This window comes from Arachis ipaensis, chromosome B06, assembly GCF_000816755.2.
Source record: "Arachis ipaensis cultivar K30076 chromosome B06, Araip1.1, whole genome shotgun sequence".
Classification (NCBI taxonomy): Eukaryota; Viridiplantae; Streptophyta; class Magnoliopsida; order Fabales; family Fabaceae; genus Arachis; species Arachis ipaensis.
The window spans coordinates 16,096,484-16,120,778 of NC_029790.2; the positions used below are offsets into that span (position 1 = coordinate 16,096,484).

Here is a 24,295-nt window from a genome sequence, read left to right on the forward strand (position 1 = left end):
AAATTTTAATTTTTTTTACAAAATTTATTATTTATTTATGAATTTAATTTTAATATACTCATAATATAAAATATTTTATATTATCATATTATTATATCTATTTTTTTATCATCATTCATTTATGTAATTAATGTAAAAGATTAATTATTTTTACTAATATAATATTATGCATTAGATGTACATGTTTTATACTTTACACTAACGCGTCAAAATTAAATTCTTTATCCATTCGTTCATATTTTGCTTAAATTACACTGAAGTCCTTGAAGATTTTAATTTTATTGTAAACGGGTTAGCCGAAAACCATTTGAAGGTTGAAGAAGATAATGGAAGGGGGCGGCAGAGAACAGTGGTAAGAGGATTGAAGGCGCATACTACTTTTGACCTCTTTGTCCATTAAAATCATTACTTTAAAGGCTCTACAGGAATCCCATGTTTCGAAGAGAAGCAACCTCGAAGCTAAGGTTGGAGCCTACAACAAATTAGTATTGTGTTATATACTATGTATTAAATTAAATTAAAACGTTTCAAAAGTCATTGTATTTAATATTTATATATAAAAATAACTATGACATTCATATTCACATGGCCCATCACTATTATAAATTTGTTATCACATGACCATTTGTTTTGCTCAATTTCAACTGGGCGTGCTTTGAAGGAAAACTAGTGTTATTGGAAAAAAAAAAAAAACACAAATGGAATAATAATGATATCACTGTCAAGCACTTTAGCATTGAAACACAAAGCTATGTAGTATTTAACTATTTATAGCTAAGAGGTGAAGCTACCTTGAAAGAGTTTAAGCTAACAAAGAAACAAAGGAGAATTGAATTGAAGTTTCTATTTAAGCAGTGAAAAATGGCAAAAACTCCTTGTTGTGAGAGAATGGGTTTGAAGAAGGGACCCTGGACTGCTGAAGAAGATCAGATATTGACATCTTTCATTCATAGATATGGCCATGGAAACTGGCGTGCACTTCCTAAACAAGCTGGTGAGTCTAAATAAATAAATTATGTTGAAGGACCGATTTATCTTTTACTCACCTTTAAAATATCGGTCGGTTTGACCGGTTCACTAATTAACCTCCGATTTGACCGGTTTTTTGCTGAGCGGTTTATGAGCCTAACCGATACCAATAAAGAAACAGAACAAATGCTAAAGGAATATCTAATAATGTGTACTTGTTAAGGTTGTTAAGGTGTGGCAAGAGTTGTAGGCTTCGTTGGATAAATTACCTGAGGCCAGATATTAAAAGAGGGAAATTCAGCAAGGAAGAGGAAGAGGCCATTCTCAAACTACATGCAGTTCTTGGAAATAGGTAACAATATTAATAACTTGATGACAAATCTACGTGCATGGTAGTTGATATCACATGTATTACATGTATCATATCGACAAAAAACAATCCGCCCAAACAGTCTGAACTTGTCTTATTTAATATTTATGTATTACAAGATGTATTAAATAAAGCTAAAAGTAGTAAGTTTTGGCAGTTTTTGGCTAATATTTTTTGTTACCAAATGTTTTCGATCACAAATGTGATTGAATTTCGTAAAGTCATATAATTAGTAGTATTAATTAACCATGGTGTTCATCATGATCATCAGGTGGTCTGCGATTGCAGCAAGATTACCGGGTCGTACAGATAATGAAATAAAGAACTTTTGGCACACTCATTTGAAGAAAAGGATTGAGAAAAGTGAAGTGCACAATAATGGCATCAATAGTAGTAAATATTCCTCGTGTTCCTCACAAATCATCACCATGCCAAGAGTAGTACCAGCAATTGCACCAAGTAGTGGTAGTGGTAGTGCTGCTTCTAGCTTCAATGATGGTTTATCCTCAACCTCAAGGAATAGATCAAGTTCATCACCAAATATTATTGCAGGACCAGGATTTTGCAGTGCAACAACATCCTCTTCTGATGATACTTCAGGTGAAACCATGGGAAATCATAACGATGGTTCCATTCAGCTCAGTGAAGAGATGGAATTTTGGTACAATATATTCATCAAATCAGGACAGCTATCTTAAAGGGCACGTGGATTTAATGTAGGATAGATTACTACATGATATGTTTGTGTCTTATTCCTAAATTTTTCTTAGATGATAAACTTGGTTTAAGCCGTCTTTGTGTACAAAATTTATATCCACTTTGCTAATGCAAATTGGCAGAGGCAAAATAAATATGAATGGATGAAAAGAAAGGAATTTGTAACAACTTTTGCCTTGTCTAAATACTTACTAACTGTGGTGATTATTTAGCCAAAGTTACAGCGACCATGATGCATCCTCATTCAGATTGCTTGCTAATTCCATTCAGAAATTCGGCGAGATATATGAGAAGATTGAGAACAGTAGAAGGCAGCAGACGGTGGAACTGGAAAAGATGAGGATGGAGTTCCATAAAGATATTGAAACACAAGAGGCAGATCTTAGAGAGAGTTCAGAGTGAAATTTTAAAACTCACATCAGATAGATGATGATGAGGAGGAGAATGATGACTAGTATAAGGGTGGCATTTGATGTTTTGTAACATTGTTATGTGACATACTCTGCTACATTAACATTATATTTGAAACATTTTTTCCCTTCCAATTTTTTTTGTGATTTATGATCCATGCTTTTTGTCATTATTGTTGCAATATCTTTGAAACTGGAACAGGATGGATGGATGTTCCGTTGTGCTCAGTAGCTGTCTAATCTATATCAACTACTTATTTGTTCTTATAATTATGCATTATTATGAGTTTGGATCAAAGAACACCTAATTCATGTATTATTACTCTTTTATATAAACTTGTGTGTCAATTTTATGCAATGTTGATGACAATAACTTTTCTTTGTTTTTGTTCACCATAAAAAACTACCCCCTCTACCCTTTTTTTATGTTGAACCTTTCCTCTTCTAGTTAGTCATGTGAAAAGGGGGTCAACTTTGTTAATTTAAATGCTACAAGGTGTACTTGCAAGTTAGGATTTCGAAATTTGGAGTGCCAAAGAAATTAGTTTTATTCTGTACAATTTTTTTCAGTGTATTTGATTTCTTTCCTCAGTGTGGAATTTAAAGTTCACAAACTAACTAGTAAGTGCACCGAATCGTACCAAGTAATACCTCAGGTGAGTGATGATCGATTCCACGAGGATTGATGGACTAAACAACAATAGTCAAGTGATTTACTTAGTTAGGCAAACAGAAAATGGTGTTTGAAGGTTCAAAAGCATTAACATTAAATTCAGAATATTAGAAAGCAAGCAATAAACAAGTGGTGAATAATATATGGAGAAACAGTTAAGACTTTAGAGTTATCTATTTTTCGAATTGACTTTTCTTAATAACTATTTTAATTATGCAAGATTTAATTCATGGCAACTATATGTGACTAAACCTTAATTCCTTAGATCTTTAGTCTCTTCTAACTCTCATCAACCGTCAATTCCTTGGTCACTTAATTTCAATTAGAGGGTGAAGTTCAATTCTAGTTATATGTCACAGAAATCCTAATTACCCAAATATAAGAGGATTATATGTCACGTATCCCGTTAAGTCCAAATAATCAGAAACTTAGGAGAAATTATTTTCAAGCTGTTGTTCAAGTGAAGAGATTTTCCAAGTTATACAAGAACTTAATTAGAACCAAGGTCATACTTCCGTTCCACCCAGATTCATAAAATAAAGAACGAAAACAATTCTTGAATTATAAATCAGTACATAAATTAAAATAGAAAAATAATAGTATCAATCTATACAATAGACAGAGCTCCTAACCTTAACAGTGGAGGTTTAGTTGCTCATGGTTCAGAAAGAAAACTAGGATTCCGGTAAACTGTAAATTGCGGAATCAGGTAGAAGAGAAGAGAAAAAAGCCAAAGGGCTAATTCTTTTCCCTTTTATATCTAATCCTAATTAATGTAAATTATAATTCCTAAAATTAAATAATATCATTTCCTATTTTAAAATAAAATAAAAATTAAATCAAAATTAATTAAGCTTCATGCGCAGCTTTGTATGAGTGCCTGGGGATCACTTGGGTTATTAGGATCCACGCTGAACTTGACATTTCTCAAGTTCAGCATGGATGAGGCAGTATGTCTCCTTTGGTGCATCCCTTGAGTCCACGCTGAACTTGAAAATTCTCAAGTTCAGCGTGGATGATGTGTGATTCTTCTTTTGTGCGTTGGACTCCACGTTGAACTTGAAAATTCCCAAGTTCAGCGTGGAGGAGGCCGAATTGGATTTCCCTGGAGGGTTGGTGCTGGTGCTGAACTTGAAAAAATTTCAAGTTCAGCGTGGAGTGGACAGCATCAATTCTTCATTCTTTCTATTCTCTAGCGTTGCCTTAAACTCCGTGAAATTCATCCAAAATACTACCTGAAATAAACAGAATTGCACACAACTCAAAGTAGTATTCATAGTGGCTAAAATGTATTAAATTTTGATTAAATTTAGCAATTCAAGTACAAATTCACAAGAAAAAGAGAGAAGATGCTCACGCATCACTTGTGCTATTTGCATTTTGGTCCCATATTGTAGTGCCATTATAAGAATCTAACAATGATGAAGTTAGTTCAAAGAGCAGTATGAAAAAAATGTAGAAATGTTTATTGAATAAGATATTAGTCAACATAATTCAAGAACCTAAATTAAATACAGGGATGAGAGGCTCATTCAAGAGCTTCTCTCCTTTTTCTCCTCAAAAGTCAAAACTCAGCAAAACTCCGCTAGTTTCTCAACTGATTTTCTCTCACCTTATATACAACTAACTAACTAATGACATTCTATCACATAACCAATGATTTAATGTACATGTTATCAATGCATTTAAATGGAAAAATGTAGACAAAGAATGCTGCCGGCAAAAGCTTTCACCTTCCACGAAACTTGATTCTATATAATACAAATAAATATGATGCAGCAAAACCTGCAGCAATGGTGACAAATAGGTTGTCGGTCACCACAACTGTCGACATTCTAATATTGTAAAGTCACTAACCAAGGTTCTTGTACATGAAGAGATGTAACCAAGACTCATTGTTACATGAATCGCCTCGGTTGAACATGAAATATTAGATCCTAAATTTAACCATCTCAACCCAGTCAATTAATAATAGTTTCCCGTATCAACAAACGGTTAAGTTCACTAACAACACAACAACCAGGCATGACTATACTTCCATACATATACAAGTTTTGACCTTTGTCAATTTTAAAAGTGCAATACCTGGCGAAAAATAGAGTTAGCTGTCAATAAGGGTTTGAAACTTCACTCTCTTTTTAACACTACGCATCCAGTCATACCCAATACCAATCTTGCTATGCATTAGCCTTATTGCATCATTCTGTGCTTGGAGTATCGCCATAATTTCATCTTTCTCATTGTATTGCACTGCTTCAGACTCTATTGCAAGCTCCCAAGCCTTCCTATTTTCTTGCATTTCATTTGCACATTTTTTTTTACGTTTCAGTTCCAGCTTCGCTACCATCATCACAACAAGCATTCCCCAAGCCATCTGAAGCCTCCCATGCGTCGTCATTACCTAGATCCGACGCTGCCACTAGGTCTTGTATCTCAACTTCACCTGGGATGTCATCTGCCGTACCCTTTGTGTCTCCCTGGCAGCCACTTTCGCATCTTGCTTCCTCTCCTTCCTTCTCATTTGGGAAATCCAACCTCATTCCAGACCGGACCACCACACCATACTCCGTTATGCCCTGCAACAACATCACCGTAACAACCAAGGTCTGAACCAGTTCCCCTTCCAGACCGGTCTGCCACCAAGCCTCCACTTACCCGCCGTGTCCTCGCCACAGCCAAATCACCAGTGTCGTTCACCCCTCCCTCACCTCCACTCAGATCTCGCCTCATCTTAACAAACCCGGACCCCCTCTATCATAGGCCAGTTTCGTCTTTGCCAACGATACATGTCTCCCACAGCGCCCACTGCAGGCTTCGTCAACCAACGCTGGCCTCCATTACCAGCCGCTCCCTGGCTCGCCCTCCCTTCCTCACCATTCGCCATCGTGGGGGTCGTCAATTCGCACCTAATCGAGCTATATAGAGCGTCATCTTTGCTTGCATTAGAGCTCCCATGGAAAGGCTGGTCCCTCCCCTTAACGGTAATGTTGGCGCCGTCATTGATCTAGCATCCATCATCACAGCTCATCCTCCCACCCGCAGAGTCCTCTGGTCGCGCCGTATAACCCAGCAGCTCCAACTTGCCTCCAATCCGCTCCACTCCCGATCCAGCATGAAGAGCAGCCGCAAATTCTTTTTCGTGTGAGAAAGGGAGACGTGTATCATAGGATGGTGTGAGAAGAGAAGTGTTTTACGTAGCTATGGATTATACAAATCGGTGCCTCCGATTTCTTTGTATTGTTTTGTTTTTTTAAACAAACAATCACAAATCGGACGTCCGATTTGTGGTTTAGAAAATAAAAATATTTTTAATGTTGAAATCGGACCCTCCGATTTGATCATCACCTTTTCCATACAAAGAACTCGCATGGTCCGAGTTCTTCACATTAAAACTGAGCAAAAGTTGTCCCACACATTAGTGCACCCCAGGAACCCATAATCATGCACAACACAAACGAGGTTTTCATAACCAAAAAAATGAGCCAAGAGCAGCGTGTGGGCCTTTGTATTTGTTTAAACGATAATGCTAAAATTTTAATAAAAAAATCAGTCCAAACAATCTAAACTTGTCTTATTTTTGTATTTTTGTTAATATATTAATAATTAATATATTCTATTATGAAAAATTAAAAGTAATAGTAATGGTTGGTGAAAGTGGAATCAAATATTTTTGTTAATATATTAATAATTAATATATTCTATTATGAAAAATTAAAAGTAATAGTAATGGTTGGTGAAAGTGGAATCAAATATTTTTGTTAATATATTAATAATTAATATATTCTATTATGAAAAATTAAAAGTAATAGTAATGGTTGGTGAAAGTGGAATCAAATATTTTTGTTAATATATTAATAATTAATATATTCTATTATGAAAAATTAAAAGTAATAGTAATGGTTGGTGAAAGTGGAATCAAATATTTTTGTTAATATATTAATAATTAATATATTCTATTATGAAAAATTAAAAGTAATAGTAATGGTTGGTGAAAGTGGAATCAAATATTTTTGTTAATATATTAATAATTAATATATTCTATTATGAAAAATTAAAAGTAATAGTAATGGTTGGTGAAAGTGGAATCAAATATTTTTGTTAATATATTAATAATTAATATATTCTATTATGAAAAATTAAAAGTAATAGTAATGGTTGGTGAAAGTGGAATCAAATATTTTTGTTAATATATTAATAATTAATATATTCTATTATGAAAAATTAAAAGTAATAGTAATGGTTGGTGAAAGTGGAATCAAATATTTTTGTTAATATATTAATAATTAATATATTCTATTATGAAAAATTAAAAGTAATAGTAATGGTTGGTGAAAGTGGAATCAAATATTTTTGTTAATATATTAATAATTAATATATTCTATTATGAAAAATTAAAAGTAATAGTAATGGTTGGTGAAAGTGGAATCAAATATTTTTGTTAATATATTAATAATTAATATATTCTATTATGAAAAATTAAAAGTAATAGTAATGGTTGGTGAAAGTGGAATCAAATATTTTTGTTAATATATTAATAATTAATATATTCTATTATGAAAAATTAAAAGTAATAGTAATGGTTGGTGAAAGTGGAATCAAATATTTTTGTTAATATATTAATAATTAATATATTCTATTATGAAAAATTAAAAGTAATAGTAATGGTTGGTGAAAGTGGAATCAAATATTTTTGTTAATATATTAATAATTATTAAGTGAATTAGTTTTTCATTTTTTCATTGGTTAGAATAATTAACTTTGAAATATTTTATGATGGAATAATTAAACAACCTTGGATGGTTGAAAATAGGTTAGAATTGGTACTTTACTCAAAAAATATTGATATGCTCCAAACAAAATAGAATTCCCTAAACAAGAGAGAGAATACAGTATAGACGCCAGACGCAATTGAGAGTTGAGAAACATCAACTCTAACTAGCCAACCATGCGTTTCTTCTTTGAATCCCCAGATGAAAAGCAGCAGCAGAAAACTTGTAAAGCTCTTCAAGCGACATTCACACACTGCCATCTCATTATCACGATTCTCCACTCCCCCTACCCACGAAGTCGTCGAAACCTTCTACGACCTCTCATACGTCATCGTTTCAACCTCCCGTGACCCTGCTTCCCCATTCCCATGGCTCCCCCAAATCCTCTCCCTCCTCGAAGAATCCCCTTCCATGGAATCCAACCTCACCTCCTTCTGCAACAAATTCCTTATCACTTTCTCCCCCAACTTCGTCTCCCACACCGTCCGCTCCCTCACCAACCAACCCCACCTCGCCACGCACTTCTTCTACTAGGATCACTCTCAACCTAACTATTCCCACTCCCTCCATTCCTATGTCTCACTCATCGAAACCCTCTCCTTTTTTTCATCGTTCGATTCTACTATTTTCCAGAACATTCTAGAAATATTAGAGTGTCGGAAGTTTAAAGTAATTGCCGTTGCCGTTAACTCCTTGCTCAGGAGCTTTGCCGCGGTTGGCATGGTGGAGGAGCTGTTGTGGATGGGGCGGAAGATGAAAGAGGATGGCCTTGAGCCAAGTTTGTATAATTTCAATTCGTTGATGAACGGATTGGTTAATGCCGGTATGGTGGAATCGACGGTTAGGGTTTTTGAGGCGATGAGGGAGTTTAATGTGAGGCCGGATTTGGTTTGTTACAATATGGTTGTTAAAGGGTATTGTAAGGTTAGAAAAACTAGTAAGGCCTTGGAAATGATTAGGGAGATAAAGGCTGGGGATGATGGTGGTAATGTGGGGCCAGGTTAGTTACATGACGGTTATGCAGGCGTGTTATGGCGAAGGGGATGTGGATTGTTGTGTGAGGCTTTACCATGAGATGAAGGAGAAGGGGTTGGTGGTTCCTCCATATGCTTATAGTTTCGTGGTGTGTGAGCTTTGCAGGCAAGGGAAGGTTGTTGAGGGTCTCAATGTGTTTGAAGAGATGAGAAGGGATAGTTGCGGAGCCAATAAGGCGGTGTACACGGCATTCATCGATGGTTATGCGAAGACTAGGAATGTTGACGGGGCGATAAGGTTGTTTGAGAGGATGAGACAGGAGGGGATTAAACCAGATGAAGTTACTTATGGGGCGATTGTTAATGGTTTGTGTAAGGGTGGGAGAGTGGAGGAAGCTTTGGGTTATTTAGAGTTTTGTAAAGAGAATGGTGTCGTGGTGAATGCGGTATTTTACTCGAGTTTGATTGATGGGCTTGGGAAGGCTGGGAGAGTTGATGAAGCCGAGAAATTGTTTTAGGAGATGGTTGATAAGGGGCCTGGATTCTTATTGCTATAATGCACTTATTGATGGATGGTGTAAATGTGGGAGGATTGATGAAGCATTGGTACTGTTTAAATGGATGGAGGAGGAAGGTTGCGAGCAGACTGTGTATACATACACTGTACTTATCAGTGAGCTTTTTAAAGTGCACAGGAATGAAGAGGCATTGAAGTTATGGGACATGATGATAGATAAGGGCATAACACCAAATGTTGCTTGCTTTAGGGCTCTTTCAATCGGACTCTGTCTTTCAGGCAAGGTAGCAAGAGCTTGTAAGATTTTGGATGAGCTGGCACCCATGAGGATTGTTCTTGAAACAGCTTATGAAGACATGATTAACGTGTTGTGCAAAGCCGGCCGGGTGAAGGAAGCCTGTAAGTTAGCCGATGGAATTGTGGACAGATGTAGAGAAATTTCTGGAAAAGTTAGAACATTGATGATCAATGCGTTGAGTAAGGTTGGTAATGCAGATTTGGCTATATGGCTAATGCATAGCAAGATTGGTATTGGGTATGACCGAATGCGTAGTGTTAAAAAGAGAGTGAAGTTCCAAACCCTTATTGACAACTTACTTTATTTTTCGCCAGGTATTGCACTTTCAAAATTGACAATGGTCAAAGCTTGTATATGTATGGAAGTATAGCCATGCCTGATTGTTGTGTTGTTAGTGAACTTAACCGTTTGTTGATACCGGAAACTATTATTAATTGACTGGGTTGAGATGGTTAAATTCAGGATCTAATATTTCATGTTCAACCGAGGCAATTCATGTAACATGAGTCTTGGTTACATCTCTTCATGTACAAGAACCTTGGTTAGTAACTTTACAAGATTAGAATATCGATAGTTGTGGCGATCGGCAACCTATTTGTCACCACTGCTGCAGGTTTTGCTGCATCATATTTATTGTATTATACATAATTAAGTTTCGTGGAAGGTGAAAGCTTTTGCTGGCAGCATTCTTTACCTGCATTTTCTCATTAATGCATTGATAATATGTGCACTAAATCATTGGTTATATGATAGAATGCCATTAGTTAGTTAGTTGTATATAAGGTGAGAGAAAATCAGTTGAGAAACTAGCGGAATTTTGGTGAGTTTGAGGAGAAAAAGGAGAGAAGCTCATGAATGACCCTCTCATCCCTATATTTAATTCAGATTCTTGAATCATGTTGACTAATATCTTATTCAATAAACATATTTCTTACATTTTTTTCATATTGCTCTTCAGTCTCTTAACTAACTTCATCATTGTTAGATTTTTATAATGACACTATAATATGGGACCAAAATGCAAATGGCGCAAGAAATCAAATACACTGAAAAAAAAAAATTGTACAGAATAAAACTAATTTCTTTGGCACTCCAAATTTTGAAATCCTAAATTGTAAGTGCACCTTGTAACATTCAAATTAACAAAGTTGACTCCCTTTTCACGTGACTAACTAGAAGAGGAAAGTTTCAACATAAAAAAAGGGTAGAGGGGGTAGTTTTTTATGGTGAACAAGAACAAAGAAAAGTTATTGTCATCAATATTGCATAAAATTGACACAAGTTTATATAAAAAAGTAATAATACATGAATTAGGTGTACTTTGATCCAAACTCATAATAATGCATAATTATAAGAACAAATAAGTAGTTGATATAGATTAGACAGCTACTGAGCAAACAGAACATCCATCCATCCTGTTCCAGTTTCAAAGATATTGCAACAATAATGGCAAAAAGCTTGGATCATAAATCACAAGAAAAATTGGAAGGGGAAAAATATTTCAAATATAATGTTAATGTAGCAGAGTATGTCACATAACAATGTTACAGAACATCAAATGCCACCCTTACACTACTCATCATTCTCCTCCTCATCATCATCTCTCTGATGTAGTTTTGAAATTTCACTCTGAACTCTCTCTAGGATCTGGCTCTTTTGTGTTTCAAGATCCTTATGGAACTCCATCCTCATCTTTTCCAGTTCCACCATCTGTTGCCTTCTACTGTTCTCAATCTTCTCATATATCTCACCGAATTTCTGAATGGAATTAGCAAGCAATCTGAATGAGGATGCATCATCGTCGCTGTACCTCGCATACCTTCTTTTCTTATGTTTATGTCCATTTGAACCTTGTTCGCCAAAGGATTCAGAATTCCCAGGACTATCCCTCATCTGATCAAACCCATTTGCGCGGTTCAAATAAACTCGAGGATTCGTAAACACATATTCTCCGGAGTCCAAACCGCATGAGAGACTTGATTGCTGCGCTGGAGAGGACATCAGCTTATCCATCCTCTGAAAATAAATCCACTTGCAAGTTTCACTACCCATTTTCTCTGATTTAGCTTTCTCCTTCGTGTACTACTTCTTCAAGGTATCTAACCGGTTTCGACACTGAGCATCTTTCCTTTCAATATTGGAAACTTTTGATACCTTCTCTGCAACTTCTTGCATTCCTCAAACCGAAGACTCTTCCTCCTATGTTGAAGAAACTTATCACCCCAAGCATCAAGAAGAATGAAAGTCTCGCGCTCGGTTCAATCAGTAAGGGAGTTCCTACCACCAGAAGATGGTTTAGGGGTTGAAGGAGCCGCAGCCGATGGCGCTGGTACCCGGGGTGCAAATTCATAACTTGAAATCAAACTCTTCAGCTTTCGCTTTTTCGAGTGCCACTCCATATCATCATCAACCTTCATACTATATATTTTCGGCTTAGCATCATCATAATCTTCCTCATCCTCCTCCTCGTCATCATCATTGTTACCATCAATTTCATCCCCATCCCTGTCTTCATCATGACCTTCCTCAACATTGTTGGGGACAGCATTCCTTTGGGAATCAACATCATCACCATCATCATGATCTTCTTCTATTATCTGTTCTTCATCTTCATCTTCTTCATCCTCCTTCTCCTCCTCATTATCATTGGCATTGTCATTATGTTCCACAAAATCATTTGTAACTGGCTAAAGATACTGCGAAGTCCGAACCAGAAGTCTCCTATGACTCAGATAGCCATAACCCTGGTGATTAACACCATATAGGTTAGAGGGATACCTTAGATCATCATCCTCAGTTCCATCCATTTAGAAAACAATAACCTCCAATTGCAAGGAAATAAAAACAAGAGAACAAATATTTTTCTCAATTATTACTTTTTTTTTAAAGGAAAAAATTCCAAACTTTGAACAATAAAATTGACAGTTAACAACTTACAACTCATATTTGGACACAACATTTAAACATATGTTACATATCCCAGGTTTTATTCCCAAAATCCAATTCCTCCAGGTAAATAGATTCTTATTCCAGATTCAACTAAGGTTCAATAATTTTTTGAAAAAGAGAATAAAAAATCTACAATGAAATAAACTTATCCTTTGTTTCTAATATGGAAACTGTGAAGCTTCATTGGCACAAATCAGTAATGCAGGAAGAAAAGAAAAATGCTTCAACCTCTCAATTCCCAATTATTTTTCATCTTTCATTTCACAACTTAAATTATCATAAAAATAAATAGGGATGATACCCAGAGAGTAAAAAACAAATTAATTGAACTGAAAAGGAAAGTAGAAATATTTTAAAGAGACAAATAATTCAGAAGCTCAAATCAAATTAAAAGAAAATGAGGAGACATGACTCTTACCTAAAAGAAGGGCAATTTTTCCATAAACAGAAAAGAAAAGAAGGAAAACAGAATTCAAATTCACAAACTTTACCTTCTGAAGTGATTGCAAATGATGCAAAGTTTGTAAATTTTAAAGAGAATGAAGAGCAAAATCGAATATTGAAGAAAAGAAATGACAAGAAAATGGGTAGAGAGAATTCAGAGAAAATACATGAACTGAAAAAAGAAGAAGCAGGTGCAGAGTATAGAACTATAGATACTATATAGAATTATAGATAGAAAATAATTGCCGCTAATGTACGCCTCATATGTTTTTTTATAATTAAATGTAGTGTAACAAAATATATATAATATTAATTAGTTCTTAAAAATTTTTAAAAAATAGTTTCTCATTTTAGTAAAATAACTATTTATTAAAGTAGACAAATTAATTATTTTCTTCTCATATACAGTTTTTTTAAGACATAAAAGTAATTAATTAGGACATTAGTTAAGATAATTAAAGTCACTATTTCATTAAATTTTTAATTTAAAGAAAAATCCTAGTTACTTTTGGTATAGAAATTTCAAATTTGAAAACATTGATAAAAATGATGTTGAATTTGGATTTATTTGATTCTCATTTAAATTAATCACTACATAAGTTAAAGTTCTGTTTTGAAGTTATATTCGAGCTTTAATCTGATTTTTAAAGTTTCAATTTACTTAGTTTGATTTTTTAACTTAGGTATCCGTGACTCATATTAGGGTTTTAAGTGTTTAGTTGAAAAAAAAAAAGATAAAAAAAAAATTTCAATTGTCACATCAAACAGTCGCTAGAATGTATAAAGTAACAGTCGTTAGTCCATCTCAGCATGTCGTTAACGATTTTGTGAGACAGTGACAAAAATAATATTAGGAACCAATGTAAGTCATAACTATTAAGTTGGGAGACTAAATTGAGTAAATCGAAATTTTTGAAATTAGATTGAAACATAGTTGTTAGAACCGAACCAGTGATCGAACTGGTCAAGCTACTGGTTTACTGGTTTATTGGTTCAACCGATAAATCACTAGTTGAACCGATAAAACCGGTCTCACGTAAATATAAAATATAAAATAGTTAAAAACTTAAAATTAAAATTTGAAATACATATCTTCACTAACATTTTATGAAGAATCAAGTCTCAACTTCTAAAAATAACTAATATAAAAAATTATAAAATTTTAATACTACAATAGTATCTTATTTTGACACAATAAAAAAATAATTAATTCACAAAGCCTATCATCTAACTATAATATCAGTAGATTTTAACACTAACATAAAAACAAATAACCTTAATCACAATACTAGCAATAAAATAGATCAAGTAAATTAATAAATTTTTAGTAAAATTTATATTTATATTAATAATGGTATATAATTAAAATATAATTAATTTTAAAAATAGAAAAAACAAAAATTAAATTAAATTAGATATTTATGTATACTATATAATTAATATTTGTCAAATATAATAGTTAGAAGTGTAATGGCTAAGTGGCAAGTAGAGGATGTTTTTGCTCCAAGGTTCTTGGTTCGAGACCTTGTAAAGACATTTTAAAAAATTTTTCAAGCAGACCAGTTCGGTTAGACCGATTCTTACCGGTTCACACCAGTTTTATTCCTTAAACGGTCTAAAGAGTAAACCGAACCGAACTAGAGTTCGGTTCTAGTCTGGTTCACTAGTTTTCCGGTCGAACCAGCCGATCCAGTTTTTACCTATTCATATTTAAATTAAGACAAAAATTTAAAATTCATAGACAATTTAAAATACAAACATAAAATTCATACAATGTAATTAGCTAAAATAACTTGAAATTTAAAAAAAAAAATATTGTTAGATCACTACAGATTTAACACCATAATAAAAAAAATTACAATATTAGATATAAAAGGAGCTTCAACCTTTAATCTTGATCACTCTCAATATCTTCATCATCAGTAAAAGTTTGCAAATCAAGATTTAAAACTGAAAATCAAAATTAAAACAAAACACCATGAGCATATTTTCTTAACAAAGGAAACATAACACCATGAGCCAAAACAACTTCTGCATATAACATCATATTTCCTTAATTAAAACAGATCACCATGAACATATTTCATTAACAAAGAAAACAGAACACAACTTCTGCATATAACAGCATATTTCCTTAATTCAAACAGAACACTATGAGCAAATTTTCTTAACAAAAAAATAGAACACAACAACTTCTGCATATAACAGAGGTTTAGCATCATTTTAACTCTTTTGGTGCTATGTTTTATTGTGTTTCTGAATACTTGATACACGTGCAATTGAAATTGAACTAAGTATGAACGTGAATATTGGTCAGTAATAGAACCAACAAAATAAAAAAGCTTAATATTGTATTTGCATAGATGATAATTTTACATTGGATGTGTCTACATACTGGACAATCGGGTGATGAACAAATACATTAGAAAAGTTAAATAGCAAAAGATAAAAACTCAGAAAACTTTATGTGAAAAAATTGAAAAAGATTTGGATGTAAGTGGTCTAATTACAAACATGATTAAATTCAAATCCACTTGGTGTAACCCCACACACAGAACTTATCTTCTAAGAAAAAATAATACCATGGAACTTATAAGATAAACCATGTTTGGGACGTTTTGCTGCAGTTTACAGATAAATTTCATCTCAAGACTTGAATTGCCATATGAACATTATAACAAAGTTCCATTTGTAATAAGAAAGCAACTGGTACTGTGCTTAAAAGTAGAATAGAAAATTAACGAGGAAAACTCTTACTATATAAAAATACTGCTCAGGACATTCTAGAGTAGATACTGGAAATTGGAAGGAACTGATAATAGAGAAATTGCACGTGGATCAAGTATTCAGAAATTGAACCAACAAATTAAAAGATACGAAAAAAATTATGTTAAAATATTCTAACTCTTTAAAATAAAAATATTCGAAATTCAATTAAAAATTATTTAAAATTTAAACTCAATAAAAATTTATATTCAATGTGTTTTGTATTTAAATAATCTTTTAAAAAAAATCTAATAGGTAATCTATTACCTTTTTTGTTTTAGTCTAAATTAAATGTTTTTTATTGTTTTTGAAAAGAAAATCTTTTGAGAAATTTAATAATATGTGATGAGAAACACCGAATAAATTATACAGAAACCAATTAAAATACAACATGAAAACATCTTTAAAAAGAGAGTTTTAGACATCTTTATCTGAGTGGCCTCCTTAATTATTGCCTCGGCGACGATTCATCAATCAATTGGTTTTGAACTTTTTTTATTGTTATTATTATTTTTCTTTATGTGACTTGATGATAATTAATATATGGCCAAGTGGCAAAAATTTGGTTATGGAGAGAATAATGGTGATACCTTAGAATATGAATGCATGGTGAGTTTTCATTAATGTGGATCTGAGTTATTCAGAGACCTGCAAAATGTAGGTAACGTTTTGCAGTGGCAAAAAAACAAAAATCTGCAGACCTGCAAAACGCAGGCTGCAATTGGATTGAGTAACGAAACCAGGGTGCGAAACGTGCCTGTACGCTGAGAGGGGTAGTGTTGACCAGCATAGGGATAAACAAAACGCAGATTACGTTTGTCAGCCTTGCACAGTTAAACGTGAGTTGCGTTTTGCAGCCGTTCCTAGCTGCATGCGCGTCACGTGTTGGAAAAGACTGTTGGTGGGGTGTTTAAAATGCAAAACGCAGAGGAGAGAGTTATTGAAGAGTAAGTGTTATGTGAGAGAGTTACTGGAGTGAAGAGTGAAGAGTGTTGTTGTCTGAAGAAGGTTGTGGGAGGAAGAAGAGTAAAAAGCGTAACTCCATTTGGTTATTAAATAAAAAATGGTTCAAAATTTTACTAAATATAAAAATCACATTATTGAGTACTTGGATCATCCTCAATGGGTAAGTTTTTTTTTTTTAATTTTATGAGAATAATGTTTAATAAGAATAATGTTTATGAGTACTTGATCATATAATACTGTTTAAATTTTATGCAATTTAGTTTAATTACATATATTGTTATAACATATATCAAATAAATCTCAAATGATTAATCTAATGTATGAAAATTCCAATTGATATAATATGATTACAAAAATTATTCATAATTTTATTCTCCCCCTTAATATATTATTAAGATATTAAATAATTATTTTAATATTATTGTTTATAGATGTCCACAAATACTAAATTGCATTTTTCTTAATCATGTATAATATTGGAAACAACTTTTTCGATGATTTATTATTTTAAAACTCATTCGACTATTTGAATTTCAGGATACTGTTTATATCTAACATTTTTTTTAACCCTTCTTAATTAAAACACACAATCAACTAACTAACTGTAAGATTACTTTATCTTTTGTTAAAAATAAAAGTTAAAATGCAAAAAACAACCCCTTGCACCGATTTAGACATTTTAAAACATAAAAAATATGACATACAGGAAAACAGACTATTTCTAACACTGGACTCAAACATAAAAGTTAATTAGGCATGCATTACGTTTATCCATATGCCCAATCCTTTTTTTTCCTTCACACCATTGGATCTTTTTCCCCAGACTAACACATCTACATGTTCAATATCCAAGGCCCATTTAGGTAATTATTTAATGGCCCGCCCATTTAATAAAAAAAATTAATTACTCCAATTATATTATTGTTAACTACATTCATTATCGTCAATAAATCTTCTGCTAAGCACGGATAACTGTCACAGACCCTGCCAACGGTGGGGCCCACCGTGACTTTTCTTAAGATCACCATCCACTATATTGAGAACGACATTACTTTTCTCTGTACACGCGTTTCAACTATGGCCAAGACATGTAACATCCGCGGGATTATGTTGTGATAATAAATAGTAAATAAATATTTATTATTTTTTAATAATTTATTATTATTTAATAAATGATAAATAAATATTGTTTAGTTGCCGTTTTGATATTATTATTATTATTATTATTAACCGATATTATTTAAAATTTAATAATTATTATTTTTTTGCAGGCTAACAGAAATTTGTTATCTAGAAAATTCGATCCGCTCGATGCCTTTAACGAGGTAGCTGCAGCGGCACTGGAGTTTATTGGGTTTCAACACATTTCACAAATAGGCGAAATGAGAAGTCATTCTGCACTACTGAGTGCCTTGGTGGAACGCTGGCGGCCAGTAACTCACACATTTTATCTTCCGGTCGGTGAAGTCACGGTGATACTGGAAGATGTGACCTATATTATTGGTCTCCTGATTAATGGGGAAGCCGTTACGGGTAGATCAGACAGCAGTCACCAGTTTTTGGTGGAGAACTGCATTGCGTGTTTTGGTCGGGAGCCTGGTCCGCAAGATCACGTGTTGGAAAAGGTTAATATTGCATGGGTCCGGTGGTGCAGAGACAGCGAGCCGTGTGATACTCAGGAGTCGGTTGAGCGGTACGTCCGAGCACACATTTTCTGCATGCTCGGAACTATTGTGTAGTTTATATGGCGGCCATATATGGGAGTGGTGATTCCGGATGTCCTCTCTGCCCAGAGGGTTATGTGCTCCACCCAATCGTCTTCAGTGTCATTCGAGTGCATAGAATGGCACCCGACAGACCGGGTTAGACGACAGTTCGGGATGCAACAGCTTCCACCAGGCCTGGCGTTCGACCTTGGTCGTGATCACTGCAAGCGGTTGATAGGAGCACAGAACCATGACTGGGGACAGATTTACAACGTTGTCTTCACCTACGACATGTGCACCACCAGCAGTCAGACAAGGGAAATAAAATAAGCACTATAGAAAACTTGAGTTAATAATCATAACATACCCGTATTCGTATACTCAGAAAATTTCGGGGCATGTATGGATTCGAAATCTAGAGTTCGCATAAAAGACGGAACACCAAACGGGTGCTGGCTTACAATCGCATTTGCTTCATTTTGCACCGCCGGATTGCCTGCCAAGTCTCCATCATCGTTTTCGTCATCGACTTCATAGTTAGCTTCGAATTCCTCTTCACTGTCATTATTATCTTCTTCCCAATCTATATCCCCAAGCTCATCAACATTGACCTCCTCTCCGATCGCGCCCAACTCTGACTGCTGTTCGAACTCAACATACAGCTCTATCATCGGCACATGAAATCGGGTTTGTTGATAAATACATAACATCTGCTGCATATTGGCATCGTCAGTGATGGGCATCATTTCAAACTGTATCAGCCCACCAAATACTTGTACATGATTCCTGTATAAAATATTGCTCACCATTTTTGAAATGTGGCTTTGAATGTTATTACAAAGTCCATTTTGCAACTCTACAAAATTCATGGTACATGGAATAGCAAATGACAACGGACATTCACAAACAAAAGTTACTCCCTCATGTGTGTTTGGTATAACCTCACCGTTATAATATACTCACAAATTTGCAATATTTTCCATAACTGCAATCTCACCTAATCCGATTTTTTTGACACACTTGACTGCCAAAAAAACTCAGCACTATGACATATGTGTAAGAAAGAAGAATACAATGAGTAGAAATGGAGTAAGGCAAGCTGAATGAGAGTGTTGGTTCGTATTTATAGGCCGGACCCTTGTTTAAAATATTTTTTTAAAAACCATAAAACGCAACATGCGTTTATGAAAAAGCTGACACCAAAAAATAAAATGCAAGATGCATTTTGTTACTTCAAAAAAATTTTTTTATGCCTACATCAAAACGTAGTCTACAATTGGGTTAAAAGGGAATTTAAAAAAAAATTAAAACATTTTGAAAAAACAAAACGCATACTGCGTTTGTCTTTTTCTCTAAAAAAAATAAAATAAATAAAAACAAAGCTAAACGTAACTCACGTTTTGAGTAACTTTTATAGTAGTGGAAATATTGGTCATGCATCCATTTTATTGGACAACACTAATAACAAACCCATAATGAAAAAAATGAACCTTATGGTGTAGAAGGTGCTCTGCTTTTTATATGTGTAGACATAGCGTGGTTGTTAGCAGCTTGTGACAAGTGTATAAGTTGAGAGATAGATGTGATATATTGCAGTATTAGTCTCCTCTTATATTTAAGTCTGCTGCTAATATGATGTGACATAAAATTGTTGTTAACTTCTGTAATTACTAATTACATTAATAGTAGTTTTTTTTGGACATAAGACCAACGGTAGTTAATTAGTGTGAGATAAAGTTAGGCCTAGTTTTGTTGAAATTTTTAAATTTTTGGAATGACTAAAAAAAACTAGTGGGGCTCAATTTACTTTGATCGTACCAAAAATAAGGCGTTACAGACCTGATTTCCTTTATTATCTATTTAATATTGAGCCTTTACGTCGATATCACGTTTCAGTTTATAAGAAAATACCAGAAAATTATTTTTAGTAATTAAAATCACACAATTATTAATAATAATAAATGCTATACAAATGAATTCAATATAAAACTTGAAGACAATACCTATCCCTCTGTATAAAATAAAATCTAAATAACAAAGGCGAGGAAATTCTATGAAAGCAACTCAACTCATAACTTAACTCAAATAAAACTAATAACCGTCCGCAGCTTCAAGCTGAGTCTTCGAACTTGTGTGACTGAAAGGGTGGAAGATTTTGGGGTGAGAACAAACCGCACGTTCTCAGTAAGGAATGAGAATGTCATAAAAGTAATGAAATAAAGTGCAAATAATTAACTTTACTCAATAAAACTATATTTTTATCAAACCCTTTGAAAATACTCTTGATTCTACTTTAGCTAACTAATTACCTCTTTTTAAAATCTCTAAACTCAAAACAAATTTTAAATATAAAACTAGTCACATTACCCATCTCTCACTCACATAGTTAATCCTCAGTCAAATGTCAATTCGTAATCACTTTAATACATTCACAAACAAATAGTACAAGCAAGAGATTCAATTCAATGTACAAGCAAGTCACAATAAGACAAACAGCACAATCACAAAGAAATAAGATAAGCAAGCGCAATCAAATGCAAATGTGCAAACAACATGATGCATGTCTATCCCTAACGCAGGTCATTAGCTCATGTGTCGGTTGCCTACTCGCTTCCGATATTACCCGGACACAAATTCCAGATATGGCTTTCCAGATGCATACAATGTGCTTATAAGTCGTACGGTTAGGCCGCATACAGTGTGACTTTAAGTCGTATGGCTAGGCCGCATACAATGTGACTTTTCAAATCAATAAGCGTACATCTGGAAAACAGTTCTCAGTGTGTGGGCGTCCCCACTTTATATTTAGCACTAAGGTCCAAACAATGTCACATCTGCTCTCTTGTGGCAGACAATCTCTTTAAGTTAATATATTCTTTAAATCCTTGTTCTCTGCTCTCCTGTGGCAGAGATTCCTTTTATTATCTCTCTTTTCTTTACTTTTCGTTCTTCTTCTTTTCTTTCTTATCAAACCGAACTCAAAATATAACTTAAAGCAAAATCTCTTCTTAAAAGACTGAGTTTAAAACATTATACTTTTCTTAATAACTCGAAATCAAACAATAGTCTCAAATCAGATTTGCTTTTAAATAACACTTTAAATAAAGTCTTAGTTTTATAAAAATTCGGCAGCATTTCCTCTAAAATTTGGACTATGCCACCCTTCCAGATCCCTACCAAATCATTTTCAATACTCCATTTGTTACCAATAAATCAACTAACGCTTTCTCAAACTCTTTCCAACAGTTTTAAATCCAAGTATTCCTTACTTTAGAAATATAAATCAAACCTTTTAATATAAAACCATTTTTTTGATATGTGTAAATATATAAACCTATTATTTTCTCAACATAGAAATATTTCTCAAAATAAGTTTATAAGTCGAATTTTCAAATCAAAATCACCTTTTTGTATATTTTTATAAAAACTTGGACAGGACCTCCTTAACATTCGAATTCACCACTCTTACGGGTTCCTTCATTCTCTCAACAATTCCCAAATTATTGCAACAGTACTTACTATTATCAAACAAATATCAATCATCAATCAAGCTATGAAATTAAACATGACTAGAAATTTAGCAACATTCACAGCCTCAATCCAAACTCAATTCATATCTCAGTTTAACAAACAACACTAATTAAACACCATTCACAACCACAATTCAACAAATTCACATCAATTAGTAATACTAGATTCTCGTAAATTATTTGAAATTATTCAATAAGCTTTATAGGCATTCTTAAATTAAAAATTTAACTTTAAAAACAAACCTCCTACCTTCGTATGAAATCAAAATTAACGAAAACTTTAGAGAAATTTTCTTACCGAGTTGCTGAAGAGGAAAGAGTCAGAAATTGTCTCTGCTTCCTAAAACTCCAGTTGGTCAAATTCAAAGAGTAGGAAAACTACGTTACTGTCAACTTCCACCGATCAAAAGTGACACCAATATATAGAGAAGAAGAATACGAACACTTTTATCGGATTAAATTTTTTATTAGAGTTACGAATCAGAAAAAATCGAGAAAGGAAGCTTCATGATCCCATAACCTCACGTTTCACTCTCTTGGTTTTTCTTTCTCTTGTTTTTCTTTCTTTTGGTTCGGTGGTTCCAGAAAGCAAATGAAGGATGATATAATGCTTAATGAAATAAAGAAATAGGTGTCACGTTCTTATATATATATATGTATATATGCATGGAGCTGATGTTTCAAATTTCCTTCCCTCCTTTATTCTCAACCCTAAAATAGTCCATGAGATTGGTGTTGTGCATTAAAATTATTCATGAGATTCTAATTGCACCAATGACGTTCCTGAGATCGACAAAAGTACACCACGTTAGTCCCTGACATTCGTCCGCATGTCATCCATTATGTCATTATTGTAGATGCACCAAATTAATCCATCATTTTGCATTAAGTGACTCATTTTAGTCCCTAAAATTGAATGTTGTGCATCAAGTTAGTCCACTAGTTTTTTTCTTTTTTTATAAATTCAAAATTCTTAATATCTTTAAATGTATTCGTTTAATTTTATTTTTTCACACATTATTTAAATATAAGTACTTTTATAAAATATTTTTTTCTCTTGCAAGTATCCCTAACCGTCGTCTTGGAGTTGATGTGAAGGCATTTAAGCACTTTCACTATTATCTCCGACCTCTTTTGTCCAGGCTAGACGAAAGAGATCGGAGATGGTAACGAGGATACTTGAAGTGCCTTCAATCTAGCCTATTTACTTATATATTACAAAATTTATCAACGTTAAACTTTATAGAAAAAAAATTATATAATTAAAACTAAAATCTTAAAAAAAATTATAAAAACACTTGTATTTAAACGATATGTAAAAAAATAGAGTTGGAATTAGTGCATCCAAAAATATTGAGAAATTTGAAATTTAAAAAAAATGAGAAAAAACTGGTGAAAGGACTAGTTTGGTACACAACATTCAATTTCAGAAAATAAAATGAGTCACTTAATGCAAATTGAGGGACTAATTTAGTGTATCTACAATGATGACATGACGGATTATACGTGGGCGAATAACGTTACGACGCGTGGCACAAATTGACACATGGTCAAATAACATCGTGACATGTGGCACAACCATCCATATCAGCATGCCACGTGTCACTAGTCAACCCATCATCATACCATTACACGTGGCGAAACCATAGAGTGATATGTGTCACTAACAGTAACCACGCCGTTAATAGAAAATGGGTCAGTGACTAACATGATGCACTTTTGTTGATCTCAGGACGTCATTGGTGCAATTAGAATCTCAGGAATGATTTTAATGCACAATACCAATCTCATAGACTATTTTAGGATTTAACTCGTTAGTATACAGAAAACAAAATTTATGAATTATATAATTATATAAATTTTAGAAAGTATCAATAATCTGCTATAGGGTTTAGATGTTTCAAAATTTATACATAAATCGCTATATAGCGTAGAAATGTATGTGAAAATTAATTACAATCATAAATTCCTATCATGTGTAAATATTTATATAAAAATTGAATATCATTATAAACGGCTAGAAAATATAACATTTTATGTGTTTTATTTTATTTTATTTTGCTCCACTATCTTGTTGTATCTTGTTAATTCAATATCTATGTATCATTTTACAATGTTTTTATTAAAATAAATAGACTAAAAAAGTTTTAATCGATTAAATTGAATTAGTTAAATTTTCGATATGATAAGAATTTAATTTACGTTTATGAACCATCATTATTATTTTATTATGATAC

General features: G+C 33.4%; 1 protein-coding gene and 1 pseudogene across 2 annotated transcripts in view; both read left to right on the top strand.

The window, feature by feature from the left end:
* The window catches only part of LOC107645778 (myb-related protein Myb4-like), a 50,035-nt gene continuing 26,358 nt past the window's right edge, over positions 619-24,295 (top strand). The window contains exons 1-3 of one of the 2 annotated variants that reach the window (XM_016349884.2): positions 628-996; positions 1,194-1,321; positions 1,611-2,598. In XM_016349884.2, coding sequence (XP_016205370.1) covers positions 862-996; positions 1,194-1,321; positions 1,611-2,037 — 690 coding nt within the window. In that variant the 5' untranslated portion in view covers positions 628-861 and the 3' untranslated portion in view covers positions 2,038-2,598. Of the gene's footprint in view, positions 997-1,193; positions 1,322-1,610; positions 2,599-24,295 lie in introns of those variants that run through there. The other variant, XM_016349885.2, reaches the window with a different exon arrangement.
* LOC107645776 lies at positions 7,995-10,381 on the top strand (annotated as a pseudogene).